Source organism: Notolepis coatsorum, assembly GCF_963971535.1.
Source record: "Notolepis coatsorum genome assembly, chromosome: 16".
Classification (NCBI taxonomy): Eukaryota; Metazoa; Chordata; class Actinopteri; order Aulopiformes; family Paralepididae; genus Notolepis; species Notolepis coatsorum.
The window spans coordinates 23,860,288-23,883,581 of NC_140180.1; the positions used below are offsets into that span (position 1 = coordinate 23,860,288).

At 43.4% G+C, this 23,294-nt stretch overlaps 1 protein-coding gene across 11 annotated transcripts in view; it reads right to left on the minus strand.

The window, feature by feature from the left end:
- The window catches only part of ankhd1 (ankyrin repeat and KH domain containing 1), a 95,831-nt gene extending 81,427 nt beyond the window's left edge, over window positions 1-14,404 (minus strand). For all 11 annotated transcript variants that reach the window (XM_084332219.1, XM_084332215.1, XM_084332214.1 and 8 more), the window contains exons 1-2: window positions 13,970-14,404; window positions 8,354-8,507 (exon numbers count right to left, since the gene is read on the minus strand). In XM_084332219.1, the coding sequence (XP_084188345.1) occupies window positions 8,354-8,507; window positions 13,970-14,257 (442 nt within the window). In that variant the 5' untranslated portion in view covers window positions 14,258-14,404. The remainder of the gene's footprint in view (window positions 1-8,353; window positions 8,508-13,969) is intronic.
- Between the last annotated feature and the right edge of the window lie 8,890 nt (window positions 14,405-23,294).

A 23,294-nucleotide genomic window follows, 5' to 3' on the forward strand; every position in this document is an offset into this window, starting at 1 on the left:
TACCGTTCGGTTAGACAATGCCTCATCATGTATTAAACTAAAAGTGAATAGTTGACTGGGTCATTTTGTAACGGTAGCTAAGCTAACGTTAGCTCAGGGAGACGCCGCCGTCCTCCCGTCCCACTAGACTACTAGACCCGTGTTTACATGCGTGCGGTAGGGGCTGGCACGCCCACTGCGCGAAGCCTCCTAAATAACTTTTTCCAGTTCGCACATATCTATTATCTATGACTAATTATATCTATTTTTAGGGGCAAATGCGAGTGAAATAGTCGTGCTGTGGTTACATGACGTCATTGCTATTTTAGAGCTGCCCTACAGCTCTAAAATACACGGTATAGTCAAAATCCATACCGTAGAGCAAATTCATACCGTTTATACCGTATACCGTTTATACCGTCCACCCCTACGTTCAAGCTTTCTGATTGGTTGAAAATGGCCTCCATGTTTGAACTACATCGCTACCTACTGCTTTGGCATTGTACTACATGTATATACATCACTCGGTGCTCACGAGACAAACAACGTCTAACTTGCCTGCCAATACACAGCGTTCTGAAAAGCTAAATGAAATAGTTTTGGCTATAATGTAACCGCAGCCAGTCCACACAACAAGGCAAAAACGCTCACATGAAATGACCTGGACAGGAGGCTACAGGGAGCTCTCCGTGGTCCTGATTGCAGAGAAAATACTATGTCTTCAAAAATATCCATGCGTGTGTGGTAGGGCCGTCTTAAATACTTCGAAGCTTCGTTCGATGGCACGAGCTTCGAACATAAAATAAAAATCGAAGTAAAAAAAAATATAAATCTTTTTTTTTTGCCTCCAAAATCTTGCGCCTCCATTCCAATGAAACGAAAGTAAGCGGCGCCTTCCCGCCTCCATTCCAATTAAACGAAAGTAAGCGGCGCCTCGACTCCACCTCTCTACAACAAGCACGTGGAGATTATCTGTGTTGAAAACAACAAGGACATGAACAGCAGACATGTCGACGAAGAAGTCATCAGACGTGTGGTTACACTTTAAAATATGCAAAGACAATGCCCAAAAAGCCGAGTGCCAGATATGCCAGAAGAAAATGGCATATCACAACTCTACAACAACTTTGTCAAATCACGTAAAAAAACTTAAGTATCGTTGTACACGACAGCGACGCCACACAAAACATTAATAAGGCTATGCTGCTATGACTAATGTGTTACCAAGTTGGCTAATTTAATTGTAATCATCTGCTTTTGTAGGTGCATTGTCTGATATAATTATAAATTAAATATAATATAATTGTTTGCTTGATAGAAGGTTGCAACATAATTATTAGGGATGTCCGATATTATCGGCCTACAGATATTATCGGCCGATATCGGCATTAAAATGTGATATCGGTTGATATCGGTATCGGAAATTAAGAGTTGGACAATATCGGTATATCGTTATCGGTAAAAAAGCCAATATCGAGCATCCCTAATAATTATGTAATGTCATGTCGTTGGCTGTGAGAGCAGCCCCACTGCACCCAGGCAGCGCAGCCGAGTGAAACCTTGTTGGCTGCGTCACAGTCACGAAAGGGGCTACTTAATTAATTAATCCAATCCACTTTATTTATAGAGCACATTTAAAAACAACAACGTTTACCAAAGTGCTGTACAAGTCCCACAACATAAGAAAAAAAATTAAATAAAGAAAGAATATAAAAAAAAACATTTTATCGAAGCTTCGAAATAAAATCGAAGCTCGGCCCCGAAGCTTCGATTGCCAAAAAAAGCTTCGAAGGTCAGCCCTAGTGTGGAGAGAGCCATGATGTCAGCATTTTCCATAAGCTCCAGTTTCACTGGTCCAAAAACGCAGTTTGCATGTGGACAAAAGGCCACACCACATAGAAAAAGCTACGGTTTCAATAATAACCACGTACGTAAGAGCCTAACAACAGATTAGTCAACTAATCGACTAAAGAGGGGGCAGTCTCACGGTGCAGATTGTCCAAACAGTTAGGGTAATGTCTTTTATATTAGCCAATTGGCATTAACACACAGACACACACACAGACTTGACCTCCATGTCAAGTTTAATAAACAATGGCCACTAGAGGGTGGGGGATTTTGTCGACTGACCAAGCGACAGTGACCTATAGAGCTAGAGCTGGTGGTAGTAGCTAAAGATAATTATAATAAACTATTCCTAGAAAGTCTTAAACTCCGTTTTTCTTTCACATTTATGCCGACTTTGTATATCATGCATGTCTTTAATTTTTTCTTTGCTGCACGATATTCCCTCTTTGCCTCTTTCTAAAATGCTTTACTTAAACTAATGTTACAATGCCCAACTAATACCAAGTGCATTTTCCCCACTTGAAATGCACCAACTAGTCCTGGTCTAAAGGTTCCCACATGTCTTGGGCATCATGGAGGAAAGACAGCAGATTTTGAGATTAGCCATTAGCCCTGCAACACGGCCTCTCCATACCTGCCGTGGAGGCCCAGGCGAAGTGCAGCGTTAATCTGCCTGGTCGTGTCTATAAGCCCCGAGAGGGCCAGGACACAGGCCTAGTGGAATCATCTGCGCTGTCACTCCCACACACAGATTACCATTAAGTTTGAATCAGATTTACTTGTCCCGATTTTTAAAAGATCTGCTGATGCAAGACTTGCAGAAACAGTGGATCAGCCTTCGGTGACATGCACGTCTGGCCTCCATTAAAGTCATTCTTTACTAGGTGGCAATACACCGGCAAACTTCTTTTTTTTGCGGAACACTGTTGGACAACTGACCTCTCGGGCCCCGCCCTCTTTTCTCCAATCACAACTGTGGCGAAGGAATGTTGGCTCGGCTAATTGACATACTACCGTTTTAATTTGTTTGTCTGGAGGGAAGCAAAAGGATTGTGATTGGAGGATCAAGACAACACATTTGTACTGATTGTATGGCAACCTCACGTTGCCCAGATATTATTCTATTGTGAATTGTCGCCTTTCTCTCACTTAGTTTCCTGTTGACAAGCACATTTTCCTTTCATGTTGCCCCAAGTGTGACATTGAGTGCCCTCTAACAGGTATTCTCAAGCTTCAGATAGCTGGTGTCCAATTTCAAATGTTTTTAAAAGAAAATATTATTTATTATATTTATTATTATTGATGCCAGAGATGTGCTCATCATTTTCCAGTACTGATCATTCACTAATAACTCATTCAGCATGAAGAAGAAAAACTACATTGACACAAAAAACCCGTCAACCAAGACGCTTACAAACGGTCCAAGGAAACTTCAACGTCAAAATGCTGCCAGAGCTTCACCAGAGGGGCGGACCCAGCCGGGTGGAGCCTACATGCATCTCACCAAAAATTTAAAAAAAGAATATAGCCGTGATTGGCACGCTTGCCTTGGGCTGTGCATTTCCATATTTACCTTGATGTGTGAAAAAGGTATTGCTAACGGTATCTGTGTATCTATGTATTTGTAAAGATCGGAAGATGCCACAAAATTTGTTGTGACAGATAGCCCTAAAACAATGGTTTGGACACCTGGTAATATGTGAAAATATCTTTCACTACCACACTACAGAAGGTTAACCTTTCACTACCACACTACAGACTGTTAACCTAGGATCGTCATCGTTTTACCTGTACTTCCAATACAAAAGATGAATGTCAGCTGTCTGTGTCTATTGTTGTTACACTCGAGTGTTTCACATAGCCAGACCTCTCTCGACACACCACGTTAGCACAGTACGGGCACAAGAGCACATGAGATCATTCTAAGTGCTAACGTTGCTACTGCTAGCCAACTGTACGTGGGGATGTGACTGTGCACGGAGGGTTGAAGCAAATGCTTCATCATGTTGGAGGAGCTTCCTTGCTTGAGAGAAATACTCTTGCTACATGTATTGCATTTTTCGTCATTACATCTTTTTTTTGTGAAGCTCAGCCAAACTTCCTAGTATCCGGGGCGGTCAGGTGGCGTAGCGGAGATTGCGCTCGTCACCAATGCAAGAGACTGCGGTCTCGACTCCCGGAGTCAGCATTGCCTTGGCTTGGGCTGATGGCTATACTAACTCATTTGGCTGGGTTAGGGGGAGGGAAGCCGTGGGTGGGAAACTGGCATTGTGGACAGCGACGCCTACAGGTCAGGTCTGGGCGCTTGCTCAGTGGAGGCAGGACTTGAGGAAGGCAGCGTGACCTCCCACGCGTTACACTTCACCAATGAGAGCCCTCGCTGCCAGGTGAGAAGAGAGCCACTGGCTGTCGCCGCACGTGTCGGAGGAAGCGTGCGGATACTTCAGGGCTCCCTTGTACCGACCAGTAGGAGAACATGCGCACAACAACCAGGTAGGGGAGGGGGGGGGGGAATTGGCACAACGAGAAAGAGAGATACAAAAATTAAAATTAAAAAAAACATCCTAGTATCCAGACCGAGTCTCTGCTTTGTAGGCTTAAATACTTCAAAGCTTCGTTCGATGGGCATGGGATTAGAATATGAAAATAAAATTAAAATCTATTCAAAAAAGAAAAAAAGTTTAAAATAAAAGAAATTTGCTAAATCAACTCTGCCTCTCTTTATTAACACTTTGAGTGCCAGGGACGCGTTGTCGTTAGTTCATGCCGCCAGTTGAGTGCCACCAACGACATATAGCGTTTGTTTGTCGTATTTTTTTTTATTAGCGATTTATTTGAATTCATATTTCATCAATCGAGCCTCACGCTAGTGTTGCAGACTCTGAGCTCAATTGGGAAAATTCCGCCCCCTATCGTCTCTCCCTGTGTAACTGCACCCCATTGGTTTAGACTGATGGGGGGGGGGCCTGGGGGGGCGAGGCATCTGAAGAGGTCCAAGTCTTGGCCGACCCTCAGAACAGAGTGGATTATGTATTTCCAGTACCCAACGCTGAATCAATAAACGCGATCGATATTTGGAATGGCGATCAGGAATTGGAATAATCTTTTTGGAGAACATCTGATATGAGGTAAGCAATTTATTTTACCAGTCTTGGGGTAATGGGATCTATTTTAATCTATATATCAACGTGTGCCCTATGTGTGTGTGTGGCTGTGAGTGTGTGCTCGCTGATCAGGAAATGAGAATATATTTTTCAGATCGCTTCTATAGCGTGCATAAGTACACATATACTATCGATAATCTAGCGTTTATTTGAAAACGATTCATAAATAGGCAGAAAAAATTCTGTTTTTTGTGTATGCCAGAATATTCCAGTAAATGCCGTTTATCGCAGAATCTTTATATTTTCCTGAAAAACGAGGGCTTTTCAAAATGCTATAAAACGGAAATGAACCGATTAAAAAACAATCCGTTTCAACAATGTTGACTGCAAACAAGTCATTGATAAACGACGGGCCGATTAGACACATAGCCATAATTTAAGACAGAGATTATGCGTTCACAATGCTATCATTGAAGTGGGTGCCGGCATTCAACCATGTTTTACCATGTTAACAAGTGATAACCAAAGTGTTAATTACAACAAGCAATGCTGTTTGTTATTTAAGATGAGGTCGGACTCGGCACTGACAGATTTGTGTTCATTGTGCTGCTTTTATAAAGCCTCATTAATGACTGCTTACAATATTTCATGAAAGCAGTGTTTCGTTTGTCTAAGATTTAAAAAGGTTTAAACTTTACAGCACTGACAAAGTTGAACAAAGTGCTGTACAAGTCCCACAACATAAAAATTTTTTTTTAAAGAAATATATACAAAATGTTTTTGATTATTTTTATTTTTTTTAATTATCTCGAAGCTTCGAATTAAAATCGAATCTCAGCCCCGAAGCTTCGAATTCCAAAAGAAAAATCGAAGGTCAGCCCTACTGCTTTGATAACACAACCAGTAACAAGAGTTTTTTGCTGAATGTACTGTAGTTCACTCATATGAGCGACAGTGACATAAATACACTGTAGGAATCGTTAAGAGATTATTACTAGGGTTGGGCACGGAGAACCGGTTCTAATAGGAACCGGTTCCTAACTTAACACATTTCGATTCTTTAAAAAAAAAATAATAATAATACAAATTTTACTTTGTTAATTAATACCCTAGTTACAGTACAGCAACCAAATTAAACTGTATCAAGTCAACTGAAAATGTGAATAGTATGAAAGAAAATTAAGATTTTTCCAACAAACAAAAAAATCTCCTGCAAAATAAACTGTGACCTGTTTTGACCTGCACCTCAAAGAATCGGAATCGAGAATCGTTTAGAACAGGAATTGAAATGGAGAATCGGAACCGGAATCGTTAAAATCCAAACGATGCCCAACCCTAATTATTACTATTAGAAATAATAGATAATTAGAAAATCACGTTTTGATTCCTCGGCTCTTGGACATTTTGAAATGTGTACATGCTTTCCATCAATCAAACCCCCCCGCAATTGCTTTAATTAATTACATCCTTGACAGTCATAAATGCACACCATCATCATCAAGGGCCAGAACATCCAATTCAATTCACTTTCTCAACAAACTCTGCAACAGTCTTCCAACAGTGCCAAAGCAGTCATTGTGCATCATTACACACAAACATAATCCACCATAATGATGATTATAGTTGCAATAAATTTGCGAGTTTGAGGAATATCTATTAAGAGTAATGGACATGCACAAACGGAGTACATGCAAGAACATTGAAACAACATAATAACGAATAAAATAAAATCTCAAGTAGGCAGATTATATGACAGTCAGGGTTAAAGAGCACCAGACCGAGACATGTTCTCCCATTCAGTTACTGGTTGATTTCCATTATTATAATTTTTATTTATTTATACGCCATTCTAAAGTTGGTCAATCATAGGTATGCCTACAGTAATGTACACATATATATGACATTGTATATAATAAATTTTCTACATTAGTCTAGCTTTACCATTCCCATCGCTATTTCCCAATCCCTCCAAACCAAGTACACATGGTGTAAAGTCTGCATGGCATTGGCGGTAAGCACACTCACATCAAGTTTATTTTTATATGTACCGTACTTTTCGCACTATAAGCCGCACCTGACTATAAGCCGCAGCAGCTAAATTGAATGATGTGTACATATATAAGCCGCACTGGACTATAAGCCGCAGGTGTTTTAATGTTTAATTACCATATGTAAGGGTTCGTGCACAGAGGGGATTGTCACAATACTGTCGGACAAATAACAAGAATTAACTCATTTACAAGTTGTATTAAGTTTAGCAAATAAGGGAACAGATAAATAACATTTCAATGCAGTAAAAAAAAGCTATATTTTCGGGTTTGGTCCACATATAAGCCGCACCGTTATATAAGCCGCAGGGTCGAAAAATGGGGAAAAAAGCCGCGGCTTATAGTCCGAAAAGTACGGTATATATTATATATAAATCCCAACTTCTGCTTATGCATCGTTCAAGCCGGGTTTTGTGCGTATGCACCGGTTATAAACGAGGCCTCAGGGCATGGATATTATTACAATTACGACGAAGACGGCGATGACAAGGTAATTGTGGCAAGCTCCGATCACTCCTTTGGTCGTCTCAATGTTCCGACTATCCAGACTTGCTGTGCCCGTACGCACAAGCTACGATGACTCAAACCGCTGGCAAAACGCCGCCGACACTTTGTTTAAAAAGGGTAATTTGGACTCGTCAACAAAGAAAGGGCAGCCCTAGTAATACGCCAAGGAGGACGTGTTAGTGTCTTAATCAACATATTGGTTAATGCGGCGGTCAGGTGGCGTAGCGGAGATTGTGCTCATCACCAATGCAAGAGGTTGCGGTCTCGACTCCCGGAGAGTCAGCATTGCCTTGGCTTGGGCTGATCGCTATACTAACTCGTTTGGCTGAGTTAGGGGGAGGGAAGCCGTGGGTGGGTCCTGGGCGTTGTGGACAGCGACCCCTACAGTTCGGTCGGGGCGCCTGCACAGCGAGGGTAGGATCTGGAGAAAGGTAGTGTGACCTTCCACACGTTACACTCTCCCGGTGAGAATCTGCGCGGCCAGGCTGGCTGCTGGCTGGCTGCACATGTGTTGGAGGAAAACATGTGACAGTCTCCGGCCTCCCGGACCAACAGTAGGGGGGGATGCGCAACAACCAGGAAGGGGGTTGGGAATTGGCATAACGACTAACAGTGGGATGGGAGAAAATCGGAAAAAAGGAGGGGGAAAAAGATAATTAAAAAAAAATTAAAAACATATTGGTTAATGATGGCGTCAAACAGGAAGAGCGGAGGCAGTAGGCTAATGTAATTGATTGTAGGTTGATTTCTAGATGTAGTAAAACAACGGCAGCCGGATGGAGCGTAGAGTAGCGCCAGTGGGATCAAATGAGGTTCCGGTTTGAAGTTGTGGACGCGGGACGTTAGCTGTCTGAGAGGGATTCGTACCTGCGGCCTCGAGCAGAGCTTCAAGGCGAGCCTGCGTCTCTGGGTCGACCTTCCTCAGGTCCACTCCGTCGGTGGCGCTGGACAGCAGCAGCTCCGACGCCGTCTTCATGATGGGGTTGTCCAGGTCCTCCTGGTCCAAGATAAACGACTCCACCTGACGGGAGAGCGAGGGGAAGAGGAGAGACAGACCAGAGGAAGGAGAGACATTAACATTTTGGAGATATAGCTAGAAGACGTCCCCCACTGAACAATCAAATTATTCATGATTTATATTTGGATGCCTCTGGAAATTAAGTTAATGTCAAATGTTTCTCACATGGATACATAAGGGTGGGGCTCTTACGTGCGCGTTTCCAATTTTTGGGGTCGCTTTTCGATTAAAAAATCGATGTCACAAATCACGATTATCTATCTCACCAATTCGATAAGATTAGATTCTAGATCGTTGTTAACTTTGGTCTTTCTGCCTAGCTAATGTTGGCAATCCGTAGGATTTAGCGAGCTAATGATTTATAGTTATGTGGTCATGAGAAAGTTGAAACCATATCGAATTTAAAAGTGAAAAGAAAAAACGGGGAATCTGTCACAAGAAGGAATCCAAGGGGAAGACAAATACTTGATTAAGATATTGATAGTGGCAGCCAAAAAAGCTCTAACTAAACTGTGGTACAAGGTAGAAGTGCCGACAAAGGATCAATGGATAGAGTTGGTAGAGGGGATACAGGAAATGGAGAGAATCACACATCTGCTGAGGCTGCAAGAAAAAAGTTTTAATGGAAATGGGGAAAATGGGAAGAATACAGGAGGGGAAGTTAACGACATCAGAGGTTTGAAAAGGATACAAGGAAATGAATGAAAATGTAAATAAATAATGGAAATATAGAATGGACCGAAGGACCCATGCCACACTTTTTCTTTACTCATTTTTTGTCTATTTGTTTTATATGCATGTACTGTTGAGATGTTGAAATGTATTGTCTATGAATGTTGTCTATGTATGTTGTTGAAAAAAATTAATAAAAACTTATGTTTAAAAAATTAAAAATAAAGAAAAAACGTTCTGAAATTTGTGAATCGATTCGTTTCCCCTTTTAATCTCAATTCTCCTACTTATAGATATTAATTTCATTATGCCCGTTCTATGAAACCATAAGTTGTTGATTTCTTGGGACATTAACCTTGTATAAATGTTCCTACTAACACCATAATAAATCAATTTCTATAGCGCCTTTCAGGAAACCCAAGGTCGCTTCACAATCAAGAGAGCTAGGGAAAGGGGGCTTACTGACTTGAAAACGTTATGCTTTGAAATTATTCAATCATGATCATATGTACGTACGTCTACACATAATTTGAAATCAGAGGCATTTTGGGGAGCAGTTTTAGCCAAAATATAAGCCAAAAAAAAGTTTAGCCTTTTACTTTTCTCCCATATATCCCCAATTTTATACCAATTCCTTTCCTGGTCGCGTGTTGCTTTTTAACAGCGGAGCAGTGCAAGAATGTGACCATGTGACCGCGGCAGCGCGAAAGAGCGGCAGTGCGGAAATAGGCTGTCTATTGCCATTCTCTAAGACAAACGCTAACCTTAACCAGCTCCTTAACAGCGCCTAAACTTAACCCTTCTAACCTTAACCAACTCCGAAACAATGCCTAACCTTAACCATAGAAAGAATATTGCCATTCTCTAAGACAAACTCTAACCTTAACCAGCTCCTTAACAGCGCCTAAACTTAACCGTTCTAACCTTAACCAACTCCGAAACAATGCCTAACCTTAACCATAACCTTAACCATGCCTAACCTTAACCGGCGAAAGAATACATGTTAAAAAAAAAATTGATGGGATTCGAACTAGTCACCAACGGACCGCAGGACCGCTGCGCTGCCAGGTGAGCTGAGCTTCGAATGAAAATCATGGCGGATTAGGGCTACATAATGCCGCAAGCTCTGCCGCTCCGCTCTGCGGTTGCCGCGGGGCGTGTTGCAGCCAATCAGGGAAAACGCGGAAGCAACGGCAGCACTGCTCCGCTGTTAATAAGCAATAGGCTTCCTGGTCATTGCACTGGCCTACCGTCAGTCAGGGGAGGGTGCAGAGCACCACATGACTCCTCCAATACATGTGGAGTTGCCAGCTGCTTCTTTTCTCCCGACAGCTACGAGTTCCACTGGGAGGTTCATGGCATCTCCCCCAGATCCTCCCTGGCGAACAGGTGCCCTGACCGACCAGTAGGAGTCGCTGTTGCAACGACCAGGACTCACCCCCCCGCCGGCTTCCCACCCGCGACCACCGCTTTGTGTTGAACCCGGGTACCTACGAGTGCTTAGACACTACCCAGCCGCACCAAGCGACAAAAGTGTCAACATGAAAATGTTTTCACCAACTGGGCTTTAATTTCTTGATGCATCCAGCAGGAGATGATTTTCTAATATTTGCGCTTGTTCCTGTTTTCCCTGTGAGCAGTACTATGCCCTTCTTCTCGCAATATTACATTTCTCTCAACAAAGGGAAAGCAGACAGGAATAGATGGACAGAGCAATCGCGGAACAAAAAGGACCTGCGGTGGAGAATTGAACGCCGGCCCACATGGGGAGGTTAATACACCAGGTTGCACGCCTAAGCCTGGGCCCAGTGCAATACAGGCTTTTCAAATATGTTTTGAAAATCCTTCCCGGCGGTTCTACCGTGTACATCATTAATTATTATGTTACTAAAGTAGATTTAGGCATTTGTTTTCCGTGAAATATTACTATATCAGTGGTGTAATGGCCGTCTACAAAAAGGTGTGTGTAAAATATAGCATGTGAAACGTTCAGAAGCTACATTTTGCGTTGCCACGGCTGAAACACCAAGTCTGAAGCCTACCTTGCTGACCTCCTAGGACACTAATCAAATATATATTCAAAACACTGCCACTATGCCGACACCAGAAGCATAGGGGTAGTTTAAACAACAGTGAAATTAATATGCCATTAAAAAAGGTGGTGTAAGGGTCAGATTTTTTATTTATTCATAAATAAGGGGGCATCAGACCCCCTCCTTTCCACAGAGGATGGAACGAATGTATAGGAATAGCGTGTTGATCCACGTCAAGAGGTGAAAATGTATTGGCACCCGGGTGTGTTGACCCACATCTAAGGTTTGGATACAGGGGAAAGTACCAGTGTAGTTAGTACTGTACATACAGCTCTGGCCACTTTGTGCAGCTTCACAGCTAGTGACTACACTCAGCCCCAAGGTCAATGCCAGAGAGGGTCTTATGCGTGCATGTGTGTATGACACACAGCCTGGGCTGTCCTGGATCCTTTCACCTATACTGTCTTAGTAGGCCAAGCACATACAGTAGGCATACAGGGGATGACAACATGATGGCATATAGCCTAGTCATTCTGAAAATAGGTCTAACTAATAGAATTAATTAGGTCTAAATTCTTCCTTAGAACATTTTATTACGTTTTTATTATTTTATTGCGAACCAACAATAAAATAAGGGCACCAAGACATGCTGAAGTGATCTTATTCAGTCATAGTAGCGTAATTGGATGATCAAGCAAAAAGGCCAAAGTAAAAAAGAGGAGACTAAAAAAAACTCAGCCCTTTTGCCTCTATAAGCTGCAGCAGGCTTTTAGTGAGGCCAGGCCCAGTGAGCAAATGCTGGAGGGAGTCGGCGGCACACAGCAATGTGGAGGAATGTAGCTATACGATAGGAATGTAGAGCACAATGACCCATGGGGGATGTAGTTCTACAAAGGCTTTTATAAACAACAATGGACATAACAGTCTTCACAATTAATGAACTACAGTTCCCAGACTGTTTGTATCCAGAGAGTTGGAAAGGCCTAGAATGGCATCTGCTTAATCCAGGGGCTCAGATTTTAGCTACTGCCCAGAGCAGTGAGCTCTTCACTGGGCTAATCAGCCACAACAAACCCTCGCTTTTTCAGGCAGACCTTCTAGGCCTTTGCAACAGAGAAAACAACATGCTACTGAAAGAATAAATTTACATTAGATCAAATCTAATCACGTGATAGTCGATCATTTTCAAACCCCCGGACACTTTCATCCTCGGCTGCTACACAGCATACTGTATTGACCCAAGAGTAAGCTAACAACAAGAGGCTAAGCTTTCTTGCACGTCCACTTTTAACAAAACACATATCGCACACCTTCTCCAGTTGCCAAATTCAATGTGTCATAGGGGAGGAAACGAGTGGTTCAACAGGTAGCAGTAAATAAGTGGCAAACATACTACGTACCCATCAATCCCTGACACATGCATGTACGAACAGAAACCACTTTTGGTTGTACATGTTGCATCACCTTTCAATGCAGGTGAATCTGTCCATGGTCTATTCATTTAGGTTAAAATTAAACTGAGATTACAATTTGATTGAGCCCTAAATTTGAGCCTATCGCAAATATTTACAATCGAGCTCAATTGCATGTTTCACTCCTGTGCGAGACACTGTCATATGATCTGGTGAACTCAATTACATGACAATCGTCTGAGTGAGAGGGCATCATCATGCCTTTAAAGTTAGAGCTCTGAGACTGTGGGAAAACATAGCCAAGATTACATGATATTATTAGCAGTATGCCTGTGACTATATCTGATCACTTTATGCAATTCTTTGACATGTGTGGGTTTGTTGACACCTTTCTCAGCCAGCAACATCTTGGATAAATAGTATGTGTGTTGAGTGACTCGTCTGAAATGGGAATCATTTTTGTACCATAGAAAGAATACGTTGTATTATCAATGCTTCAAGAAGCGACAGCACGCGTACATCATCTGATGGATGCCATGATCATACCTGTCCCTGTTGTGTGGGACTGACTGCCAGCACATGGAAAGTTGGCCACTTCTCAGCAGCAGGGACTCTGGCTGCTATCATTGTGACAAGTTGCTATAGATGTTGCCATGATTTAGTTGAACCATGTCCCCCATAGTCTTGCCGAACTGATCACCGGAAACTTAGCATTGACTGGTTCGAAAACGTGTCTTTTAAGAGTTATTAAGTTGAAGGACAGTCGGATTTAATTTACATAATTTTGAAAGGTGACGTAATTGCACCACTGTACTATGAAATGGCAGCTATAGTTAGCTGACCATGTTAGTAGTTAGTCGGTAGGTTTACAGGGCATCTCAACATTTTGCTCTGGCTATAGCCAGCTATTCGTGAGCTGAGCTGCAAAGTTGTGTGATGTGCGTGTTGTGTTGCACAGAGAGAGTGCGAGAGAGAGACGACAGCAGCACTGACGAGGCCATCGTCGCTGCTTCTTCCACCCGAACTAGGCCCTGGTCACAGCCTACGCCGCATAAATAAAACATTTCCAACGGGTTTACCCTGAACATTTGTTGACGTCTTTTACAACAATATCCCCGTGGTCAAAAGAACCCATAAGCATCGGAGTTGTCAAGAGACCCATCTTGAATAAACTGGTGGTTGATTTTTTGGCGTAATTTCATCGGCCTGGCTGGGAGGGGGTGGTTGGCTGCCAATAGCTATAGCTAACTCGCTAAGCTAGTTAGCTTAGCTAGTAGCCACCAGCTCTTTGCAAAGGAGAGGAATGTTGGCTAGCTCTGGTTAGCCAGCTTAGCTATAACGTAGCTACCTCTGAGACCTCGTCTTCGTCGCTGCCGGATCCTGGACCAGACGAAAGGACGGCTGCTGCAGCTAGTTTGAAATCCAGTCTTTCTGTTCCTGGCCCACCGGGCTCACCGAACAAACGTACTTTCTTTCCTCCGCCCAGACCGATCCCAATGCCCCCGAGTCCCGCTGCTCCTGGTGTCGCTCCTACCCCCATCATCCCTCCTACCGCCGGGGAGCGAGGAGTCACCGAGTCAATCTCGTCCTCGAAGCCGTCCGTCAGCATTGCCGTCCCGGCTACTGCATCCTGCATACTTATATTCACGATACCGTATATTAAATGAGCTTGTTGTTTACTTAAACGTCCGTTGTGGGCTCTTTCTTGTGGAATATTTGCGTGTTTTTACTTCAGGGAATCCAGAAACTCTCCCGAAGCGAGGGTTGAGGAGGATCTCTTTCCCCCAGCCATTAACTTTCTAACAACCTAACCCACTACGCACTGTTTCTCAGAAAGTCCGCCCCCTGAGAAAAATCCCGAGAGTCCTATTGGTTCGGCTCAAAAAATGTCTGTTACTAATTGGTCTACGCGGGTGCTAATCAAGTGAAAGACCGCAACGTAATGTTAGGTTTACCAATATCACGAGGCTCTAGAACGAACGTCAAGACATGACATGGTAGACCAACTAAACTGGTAGCTAGCATTACTAGTCCCTCTGAAGTAATGTAATACGGCATTCAGGTAAACAGTAAGTGTGCAGTGCCAAAATACTGACACTGTTTTGATTTCAATGCTTAGATACAGAATCATTGCCATATTAATAAACAGTAAGACAAGAAACCTTTCCAAATAAATAAGCCTGTAGCACAACATGGCATTAAGTGTTTCAGTGTGAAACTGGGTGTCTCCAGTGCATAATTATTGTCATGATACATTTTAAGGTCATTTGCATTTATTTTAATAGGTTGATCAGTTAAGAATCCCTCAAAAATCAAATTATTAGGCCTAATCATAATTCTTATAGTTTCATGCATGTTTGCTTACAGTTCCGTCTAACTTATTTGTATTACACAATTCACATAAATGACATAGTCACTCTAAAACATTGTGCAGCTATATAACGGCACAGGTTAAAAATTAGGAACAGAGAAACTGGGGCCTTTTTCAGTCATAGACACTTATCTTGTGTCAAGTGTTGCTCTAATCTGCATAATTCCAATATATATTGGTTCCATACACAATGTAATGATATGCCCCTATCCATGGGTTCTACTGTAATGGGCCAGTAATAAATGTCTAAGTAAAGGTTTTAATATAATATTGTCCCAATTCTAATAAAACATAAGGCAAATGGTTTGCCAATCTATTGACCTGCCAATCAACAGACTAATGTACCAGTAAAAACTGAAGGAAGTGTACTCAAAACACAGTCTGTTGAGATGTGATCGTGTCTCCAGCTTCAAATTCCTGGGGGTCCACATTTCCGGGGATCTCTCTTGGACCCTCAACACCTCGGCCCTGGTCAAGAAAGCTCGCCAGCGTCTCTTCTTCCTGAAGAGACTGAGGAAACCCACTCTCCTCAGATTATGGTGAACTTCTACCGATGCTCCAAAGAAAGCATAATTCACTAACTGCATCACAGCCTGGTATGGCAACTGCTCTGCCTCGGACCAGAAAGCACTTCAGAGGGTGGTGAAAACCGCCCAATGCATCACCAGTACCCTCCTCCACTCTGGGAGGCGCTATAGAAATCTCAGATCCAGGACCAGCAGGCGCAGGAAGAGCTTCTTTCCCTCAACTATCACCTTACTGAACTCTGTACCACGGTGACAGCCCCCCCCCCCCCCCCCCCTGGACTCACCCCTCACTTAACCTACTCCAGAACTCTGTCAATAGATAGACTTTGTTTTTTCCTTTTTGTTTTTGTTTGTGTTTGCAGTGGCTAGGACCCGGATCGGGTCCAAAGAAAGTACCTTACACACTGCTGCCTATCTTTAAATTATGTCTAATACTCCTGTGTTTAATATACGTAATATTTCTCAAAAAAATCTCCTTCTAAAAAATGTCAAATGTAAAAGATAAATTGTAACTAAATCATGTATAAAATGTATAAATAAGTCTTGGGACAGCCCCTGATCACCAGGTGGGGCTGATATCTAATCTATTTAATCTCCTGTATAAAAAAGATGTAATTTTGTGTTGTGTTCATACTTGAAAAAGACCAGAAGGCGGGCGGCTAGGTGGTGTAGTGGGCAAGGAGCTCGCCACCAATGCAGGAGACGCTGGGTTCGAGCCCAGCTCTCCGCATTGCTATCAGCTTGGCTGGTCGTTCATACTAACACAATTGGCAGTGTTAGGGGTGGGAAAGCTGATGGGTGGGGATCGGACGTTGTGGACAGCGACTCCTACAGGTCGGTTGGTGGGCCTGCGCAGCAGAATCAGGAAGCGATGGGGGCGGCGTGTCCCTCCCACGCAGACCCCGCCACTGAGAGATCGCACTGTGCAGGTGAAAAGATGCGACGGCTGCTTCCTCGAGTACCGGAGGGGACACGTGATGTAAGGCTTCGTCCACATTGCAGCCGGCTTGTGGGAGGCATGGCCTAACAGCGTTCGAGACAGGGGAGGGTAGAATTGGACGATACGAAAATTGGGATGGGAGAAAAATAGAAAATGGGAGAAAAAAGTAGATAAAAAAAAAAAAATACCAGAAGGCTCGGTCGAAACGTTGTATCTACTGCTATTATTTGTCAATTAAAACACCTTGGAGCATCAAGTGAGTTGCGAGCCCCGCTTTGTTCTATATACACAACATACATGACATCATGACAATTATGACATACAGGTATATAGTACTGTTACATTTGTGACATATACGATATGCAAATAATATACAGTACCGTTACCCAGAGATCCTAATAGAAAATATATACATATATTCAGCTCAAACAAGGGACTAAACACGTTTCGCAATTATGCCACATTAATGTGGAACGCCCTACCCAAAGCTGTAAAGGAATGAATCCCTACCCACATTCAAAACCACTCTTAAAGAGCACCTACGGGAGGCTGCAATTCGATGTATATATTCTCTCCCCGCCGTATGTATATTCCTCTCCCACCCACCCCCTCCAAATGTACAGTCTCCACCCCACCGTATGTATATTTCTCTCCCACCCACCCACCCCCTCCTAATGTACAGTCCCCTCCCCATCATATGTATATAGCCTACTCTGTCAGGATCTATGGGTAACAGTACTGTATATTTGAATACCGTTTATGTCACAAATATATCAGTACTAAATACCTGTATGTCCCTATGCCATAAATGTCATGTATGTTGTGTATGTCATAAATGTCGATATGAATTGAAAATGGGGGACCCTGATGTAAACAAGACAAACGTCTTTCTCTGGTCTGCATCCCCTTAACAATTGTGTATTGAGCCATACTGTATTGTACCCATTCTGCAATCTGTTAAATAAAGTTTTCATTCATTCATTCATACATATGATGCTGAGGAGACTGTACATTAGGAGGGGGTGGGAGGGGAGGTTTGGACATTTACGGGGGCCAGTTTCGAATTTGAGAGAGTTTTTTCTTTTTTTGATCTTTTTCCCCCTCCTTTTTCCTCAGATTTTCTCCCATCCCAATGTTAGTCGTTATGCCAATTCTAAATCCCCTTCCTGGTCGCTGCGCACTTACCCCCCACAGTCGGTCTGGGAGAGAGGAGGCTATCACGTGCTTCCTCCGACACACGTCTAGCCAATCAACCGCTTCTTTTCACCTGGCAGCGCGGACTCTCACTGAGAGGGTGTAACGTGTGGAAGGATCACACTACCCCCCTTAGATCCTATCCGCGCTCAGCAGGCGCCCCGACCGAACTGTAGGAGTCGCTGTTTACAACGACCCAGACCCACCCCGCCAGCTTTCCCACCCTCTAATACAGCCAATTGTATTAGTGTGAATGGCCAGCCAAGCTGGTGACAACGCCGGAGCTGTGAGCTGGATTCGAACATGCGAATCCAGCGTCTCCGGTGTTGGTGACGAACGCAATCTCCGCTACGCCACCTGACCGCCCTTTTGAGAGCGGTTTTGAATGTGGGTAGGGATTCACATTTTTTTTTACGGCTGTGGGTAGGGCGTTCCACATTGTTGTGGCATAGTTGCGAAACGTGTTTAGTCCCTAGTTTGTGCCGAATCTGGGTTGAACATGATTTGTGGAACTCCCTCTGGTGTTGTGGTCGTGGTATTCACTGACCTTTGGGAAGTATTTCGACATGTACATGGGTACCTGAGTGGTGTAGACAGTGTATCTTGTAGACCAGGCCCATTGCAAGTTGCTGTACTCTGTCGTCTACTCTAAGCCATCCTAGGTTGTCAAAGTGGGCAGGGGTGAGGTGGGTTCTAGGAGTAAGGTCAAGCAGTAGTCTGACCAGTTTGTTTTGTGATGTTTGTAATTGGTTTTTAGCACCTTTGAGGTGCTTTGGTACATTTACATTTACATTTAGTCATTTAGCTGATGCTTTTATCCAAAGCGACTTACAGGTTCTGTACGACAGGTCATCAGGAAGGGTACAACTCTATCAGCTGAGTAACAATATTCATCAAAGTGTTGCGTGTTACAGTGTAGGTTAGTTTATTAGGACAAGTGCATGACAGTAAGGTTAGTTAGGGTTAGGTTTATTTTATTTTTTTTTTTTTTTATTATTATTTCAGATAATGGTTGAAGAAGTGCGTCTTTAGTCGACGGCGAAAGATTGGACGGGATTCGGCTGTCCTAACTGGGGTGGGTAGTTCATTCCACCATTGTGGGGCAAGGACTGAGAATAGCTTGGATAGGAGCTTGGATAGGAGTAGGTCTGAGGCGGCCAGAAGATGCAGAGTGTAGGGGTCTTGAGGGTGTAGTTAGAGACCATTGACCGGAGGTAGGCGGGAGCGGTTCCCTTTGCGGCACGGTATGCTAGGTCGAGGGCCTTGAAGCGGATACGTGCAGCAATGGGGAGCCAGTGCAGGTCCCTAAGAAGTGGGGTGGCATGGGCCGACTTCGGTAGGTTTGAGATCAGGCGGGCCGCTGCGTTTTGAATGAGTTGAAGAGGCTTGGTGGCAGAGGCCGGGAGGCCAGCTAGCAGTGCGTTGCAGTAGTCGAGGCGGGAGATGGCTGTTGATTGGACGAGGAGTTGGGTGGCTTCTTTTGTCAGGAAGGGGCGGATCCTTCTGACGTTGCTCAGGAGGAATCTGGTACCATGAGGTGCAAGCATAGTCGTAGTACCCTTGAATGAGTGCTCCTGCCAGAGTCCGAGCAGCCCGCTCCAGGAGAGGAGATTTGGGAAAACCTGCACCTTTTTCGTGGGGACAAAACCGTCAGCTAACGTTGCTATAAAGCTAACAACAACATCAGCAAACTCACTGACGTCACTGGAGCTCGCCTGAAGCATTCCCCAGATGACGTCATCGAGTGCATCCTGTAGCGTGGCCTCTGATTGGTCGGACCACTTCTTTACGACAACATCTTGCTTATTTATCCCCGCATATCGACAGAGATGCGGGGATAAGCAAGATGTCGTCGTGATCCGATGCGCTTGTTGAACCAGCTAATGGGGGGGCTGGTATTGCCTTGTAACCGGTTCTAAACGGGGTGTAACAATGATCAAGCGTATTTCCTCCCCTGGTGGTGCAAGCGATGTGCTGAAAGAAGTTTGGCATCACCTTCTTCAGATTCGCCTGGTTGAAGTTGCCGGCTATGATCATTGCTGCATCTGGGTGCTTGATCTGTTGCTTGTTTAGATGTCCCTGTAGATCCGCCAGGGCCCTGGCGGTATTTGCTTGTGGTGGGATGTACACTGCCGTCATGATAATGGCGGTGAATTCTCGGGAGAGGTAAAACGGGCGACATTGTATGGACAGATGTTCCAGGTCCGGCGAGCTTGAACGGGAGAGTATCTTTACTTCCTTCGGGTTGACCCATTTGTTGTTGGTCAGAAGACAGAGTCCCCCTCCAACGCTCTTACCGGACTCTTCTGTACGGTCCACTCGGAAGATGGAGAAGGAATCCGACGGAGAGATGATGTGATCTGGAGTTGTTGCCTTCAGCCATGTCTCAGTGAAACACATAATGTTGCAATCTCTCACGTCTCGATCGAAGCGGACCCTCGCACGGAGATCGTCCATCTTATTCTCCAGCGAACGGACGTTTGCCAGCAGAATTGAGGGAATTGCCGGCCGAAAGGAGAACTTTTCAGTCTTTTCCTAATTCCGCTTCTGCGTCCTCTGTGTTTCCGTTTGATCGCACTGCCATTGTCTCTGCTGTTGTTGTCGTCTCGTCGAATCTCCGGTGGCCAGTTTTGGCAAAAAGTGTTGTTAAACCCGTCTTTCAAGCCGGAGTTTAAGTCTATCAGTGACTGGCGATCATATTTCATCCATGCCAGTGTAGTTTCTATAAAAAAAGTACTAAAAATAAACACAATGACAAAAAGTACGCACAATCGTCGTAGAGCTGACCAGACGGTGACTAGCCTTGACCACGCCATCCTTCCTAACAATGGCAAAGATTGAATATTCTCACAGGAAAATAGCACTAATCGTCTTATATGCTCCTAATACATTTGATGCAGAGTTTTACAAAACAATCACCAAAATTATGTTAGAACTTCATGAATATGCTTTCATAGTGGGTGATGATTTCAATGCATGCTGGGACTCCAAGATTGACAGATCCGGCTCCTCAGAAACATATGACCAAAAACAAGCCTCTAATGCCCTTAGGATGTGGGCCCATGACACTGGGCTCACTGACCTATGGCGCATAATCAATCCTACTTTAACTCATTCGGGCCAAACACGTAATATAACATGTAATAATACGTTTTTAGATCCTTTGATCTTTTTCCTCTGATCCCCATTCTAAACCATCATCCGGATCATTCTATGTGTCCCTGGCTCGTTTGCCTACGTTGCAGTATCGCCTACCTTTTAAACTCAGAAAGAAATGGATCGCTCTGAGGGGGAGGAGCTCTTCCTATAGCGGTCTGTGCTGTTGCACGCGGCGTGGGAGACCCGTGTTCGAATCTCCCTCTGGGCATCGAAGTTTGAGGTGACGTTGTCACAACCGTTACACTTAGACAACACTCTGAGTTTTTAATACATAGGACGAGACAAAATTATTACTTTCATGGTTCTAGAACCAGCCATTTACCGGCAATGAAAATGTGCGCAAATGATACGTTTTCGGATATCCCTTCAATCATGACACAACAAGGAGTAGTTACTACTGACTCAAAAAAGATCAATGACATGTTTAGAGAATTTTATTCACAACTGTATAGTTCAGAGGTCAACTTTGATCAAACTTTGATCAAATTTGAAAAGTTTATTGGCAGGCTTAAAATACCAAAATTATCCAAGGAGGAGTCCGGGGAATTGGGGAGACCAATCACCCTTATAGAACTCAGAGAGACAATTGTTGAGATGCAGAGGGGTAAGGCACCCGGCTGGGAATGGATTCCACCTGAATTATACTTAGCATTCTGGGACCAGTTGGGCCCATTGTTGCTCGAGATGATTAAACGTGCCATTGAACAGGGGGGATTCTCGAGAGATGTAAATATGGCTTTAATTTCTTTCTTTCTTTCTTTCTTTACTACTCAAAAAGGACAAGGACCCCAATGACTGTGGCTGCTATAGGCCCCTGAGTCTTCTCGGGCCGATCTTAAAATGTTTGCCAAAGTACTAGCCCGACATCTACATAAGTATATGACGGTGCTGGTACACTGTGATCAAACTGGATTTATTCGGGGACGCAGATTTAGGTTCTGTGTTTATTATTTTTGTTGTTCTACTGTCATTCTATTGACATTATTGTTATTGTTATTATTATTATTGTCTGGTGTTGTTCTGTTTATTATTATTATTATTATTATTATTATTATTATTATTATTATTATTATTATTATTATTATTATTATTATTATTATTCTTGTATTATGTGTTATGTTTAGTTTTATCCATGTAAAAAAGAGAAGAAAAAAAAAGAATTTGATAAAACAATTATAATAATAGGTAAGATGTGCGGCTGGGTGGCGCAGCGGAGATTGCGCACGTCACCAATGCAAGAGACTCCGGTCTCGAATCAGGGTGTCAGCATTGCCTCCGGCTTGGGCCGGCCGTCATACTGGCTCAATTCGAAGTCGATGGGTGGGGATTTGGACGTTGTGGACAGCAACTCCTACAGGTCGGTTGGGGGACGCCTGCACAGCAGAGACAGGAAGTAGCGGGGGTAGTGTGAGCCGCTCATGCGCAGTGGCGTCCTTTCACTGAAAGGCAAGGTATGGCGAGGAGGTGGGGGGGGGGGGGGGGGGGGGGGTGAAGGGTGGGTTTCCCCCCCTTGGTGATTTTTTTTGGCAAATCAGTTGTGCAATAGTCATTTTTGGTGAGTTGTTTCTATACAATTCAGTTATATGACATTTAGGTATGACACAGGACTACACAAGCATTTTTAGTATAGAAATGTGTCAACAGACTAAAGCAGGGAACCACAATATTTTGCATACGAATTATGCAGAATGTAATATCATAACTGTCTATTACTTTTCTTGCACCCACCTATATCGCCTGGCCTTCCCTGACTCACTTTGACTCTTGCCGTACTTGTTGACGTGTTGTTCTGTTTTTCCTTTGTCTATCCGTTGATTTTATTTTATTTTTCTGTTTATTTTATACTTTTCTTTGTACTTAGCTTAGCTATGTGAAGCACTTTGGTTGACAAGCGTCATGTTTAAACGTGCTATACAAATACATTTGATTGATTGATTGATTGATTGATTGATTGCAATTGAGCCAATTTTCCTGTGTGTTCAACAGAATGTAGTATCAAAAACACATTCACAAAAAGTATGGGTTACTGAATGCTGAACTGCACTATTATAATCACTAAGCCAGACCTTACCTGTGTCCCTGTATCACTTGTCTCTGCTGCCCTTTGATTAAAAAACGTCCCTATGTCCATTTTCCTTTTTTTGGGCATATTTCAGTTAGTCACAGTAAAAGTCACCTAGTAAAAGTGAGATAATTGACAATATCAAAACATGCTAGGGCTGTACCGAATAGTTCGAAGCTTCGTTCATAATGTTGACATTCGAATTCTAAATCAACATAAAAAATTGTAAAAAAAAAAAAAAAAAAATGTTTTTTTTTTTATTTCTTTTTTATTTTTTTACATTTTTATTTGCCAAGGTATGGCGAGTGCCATACCTTGCCATACCAAATGGACGCCCCTGCTCATGCGTTACACCTCGATGACTGAGAACGATTACAGATTACAAAGGCACCTCCCTCAAGCTGAACAGTGACTCCCTAG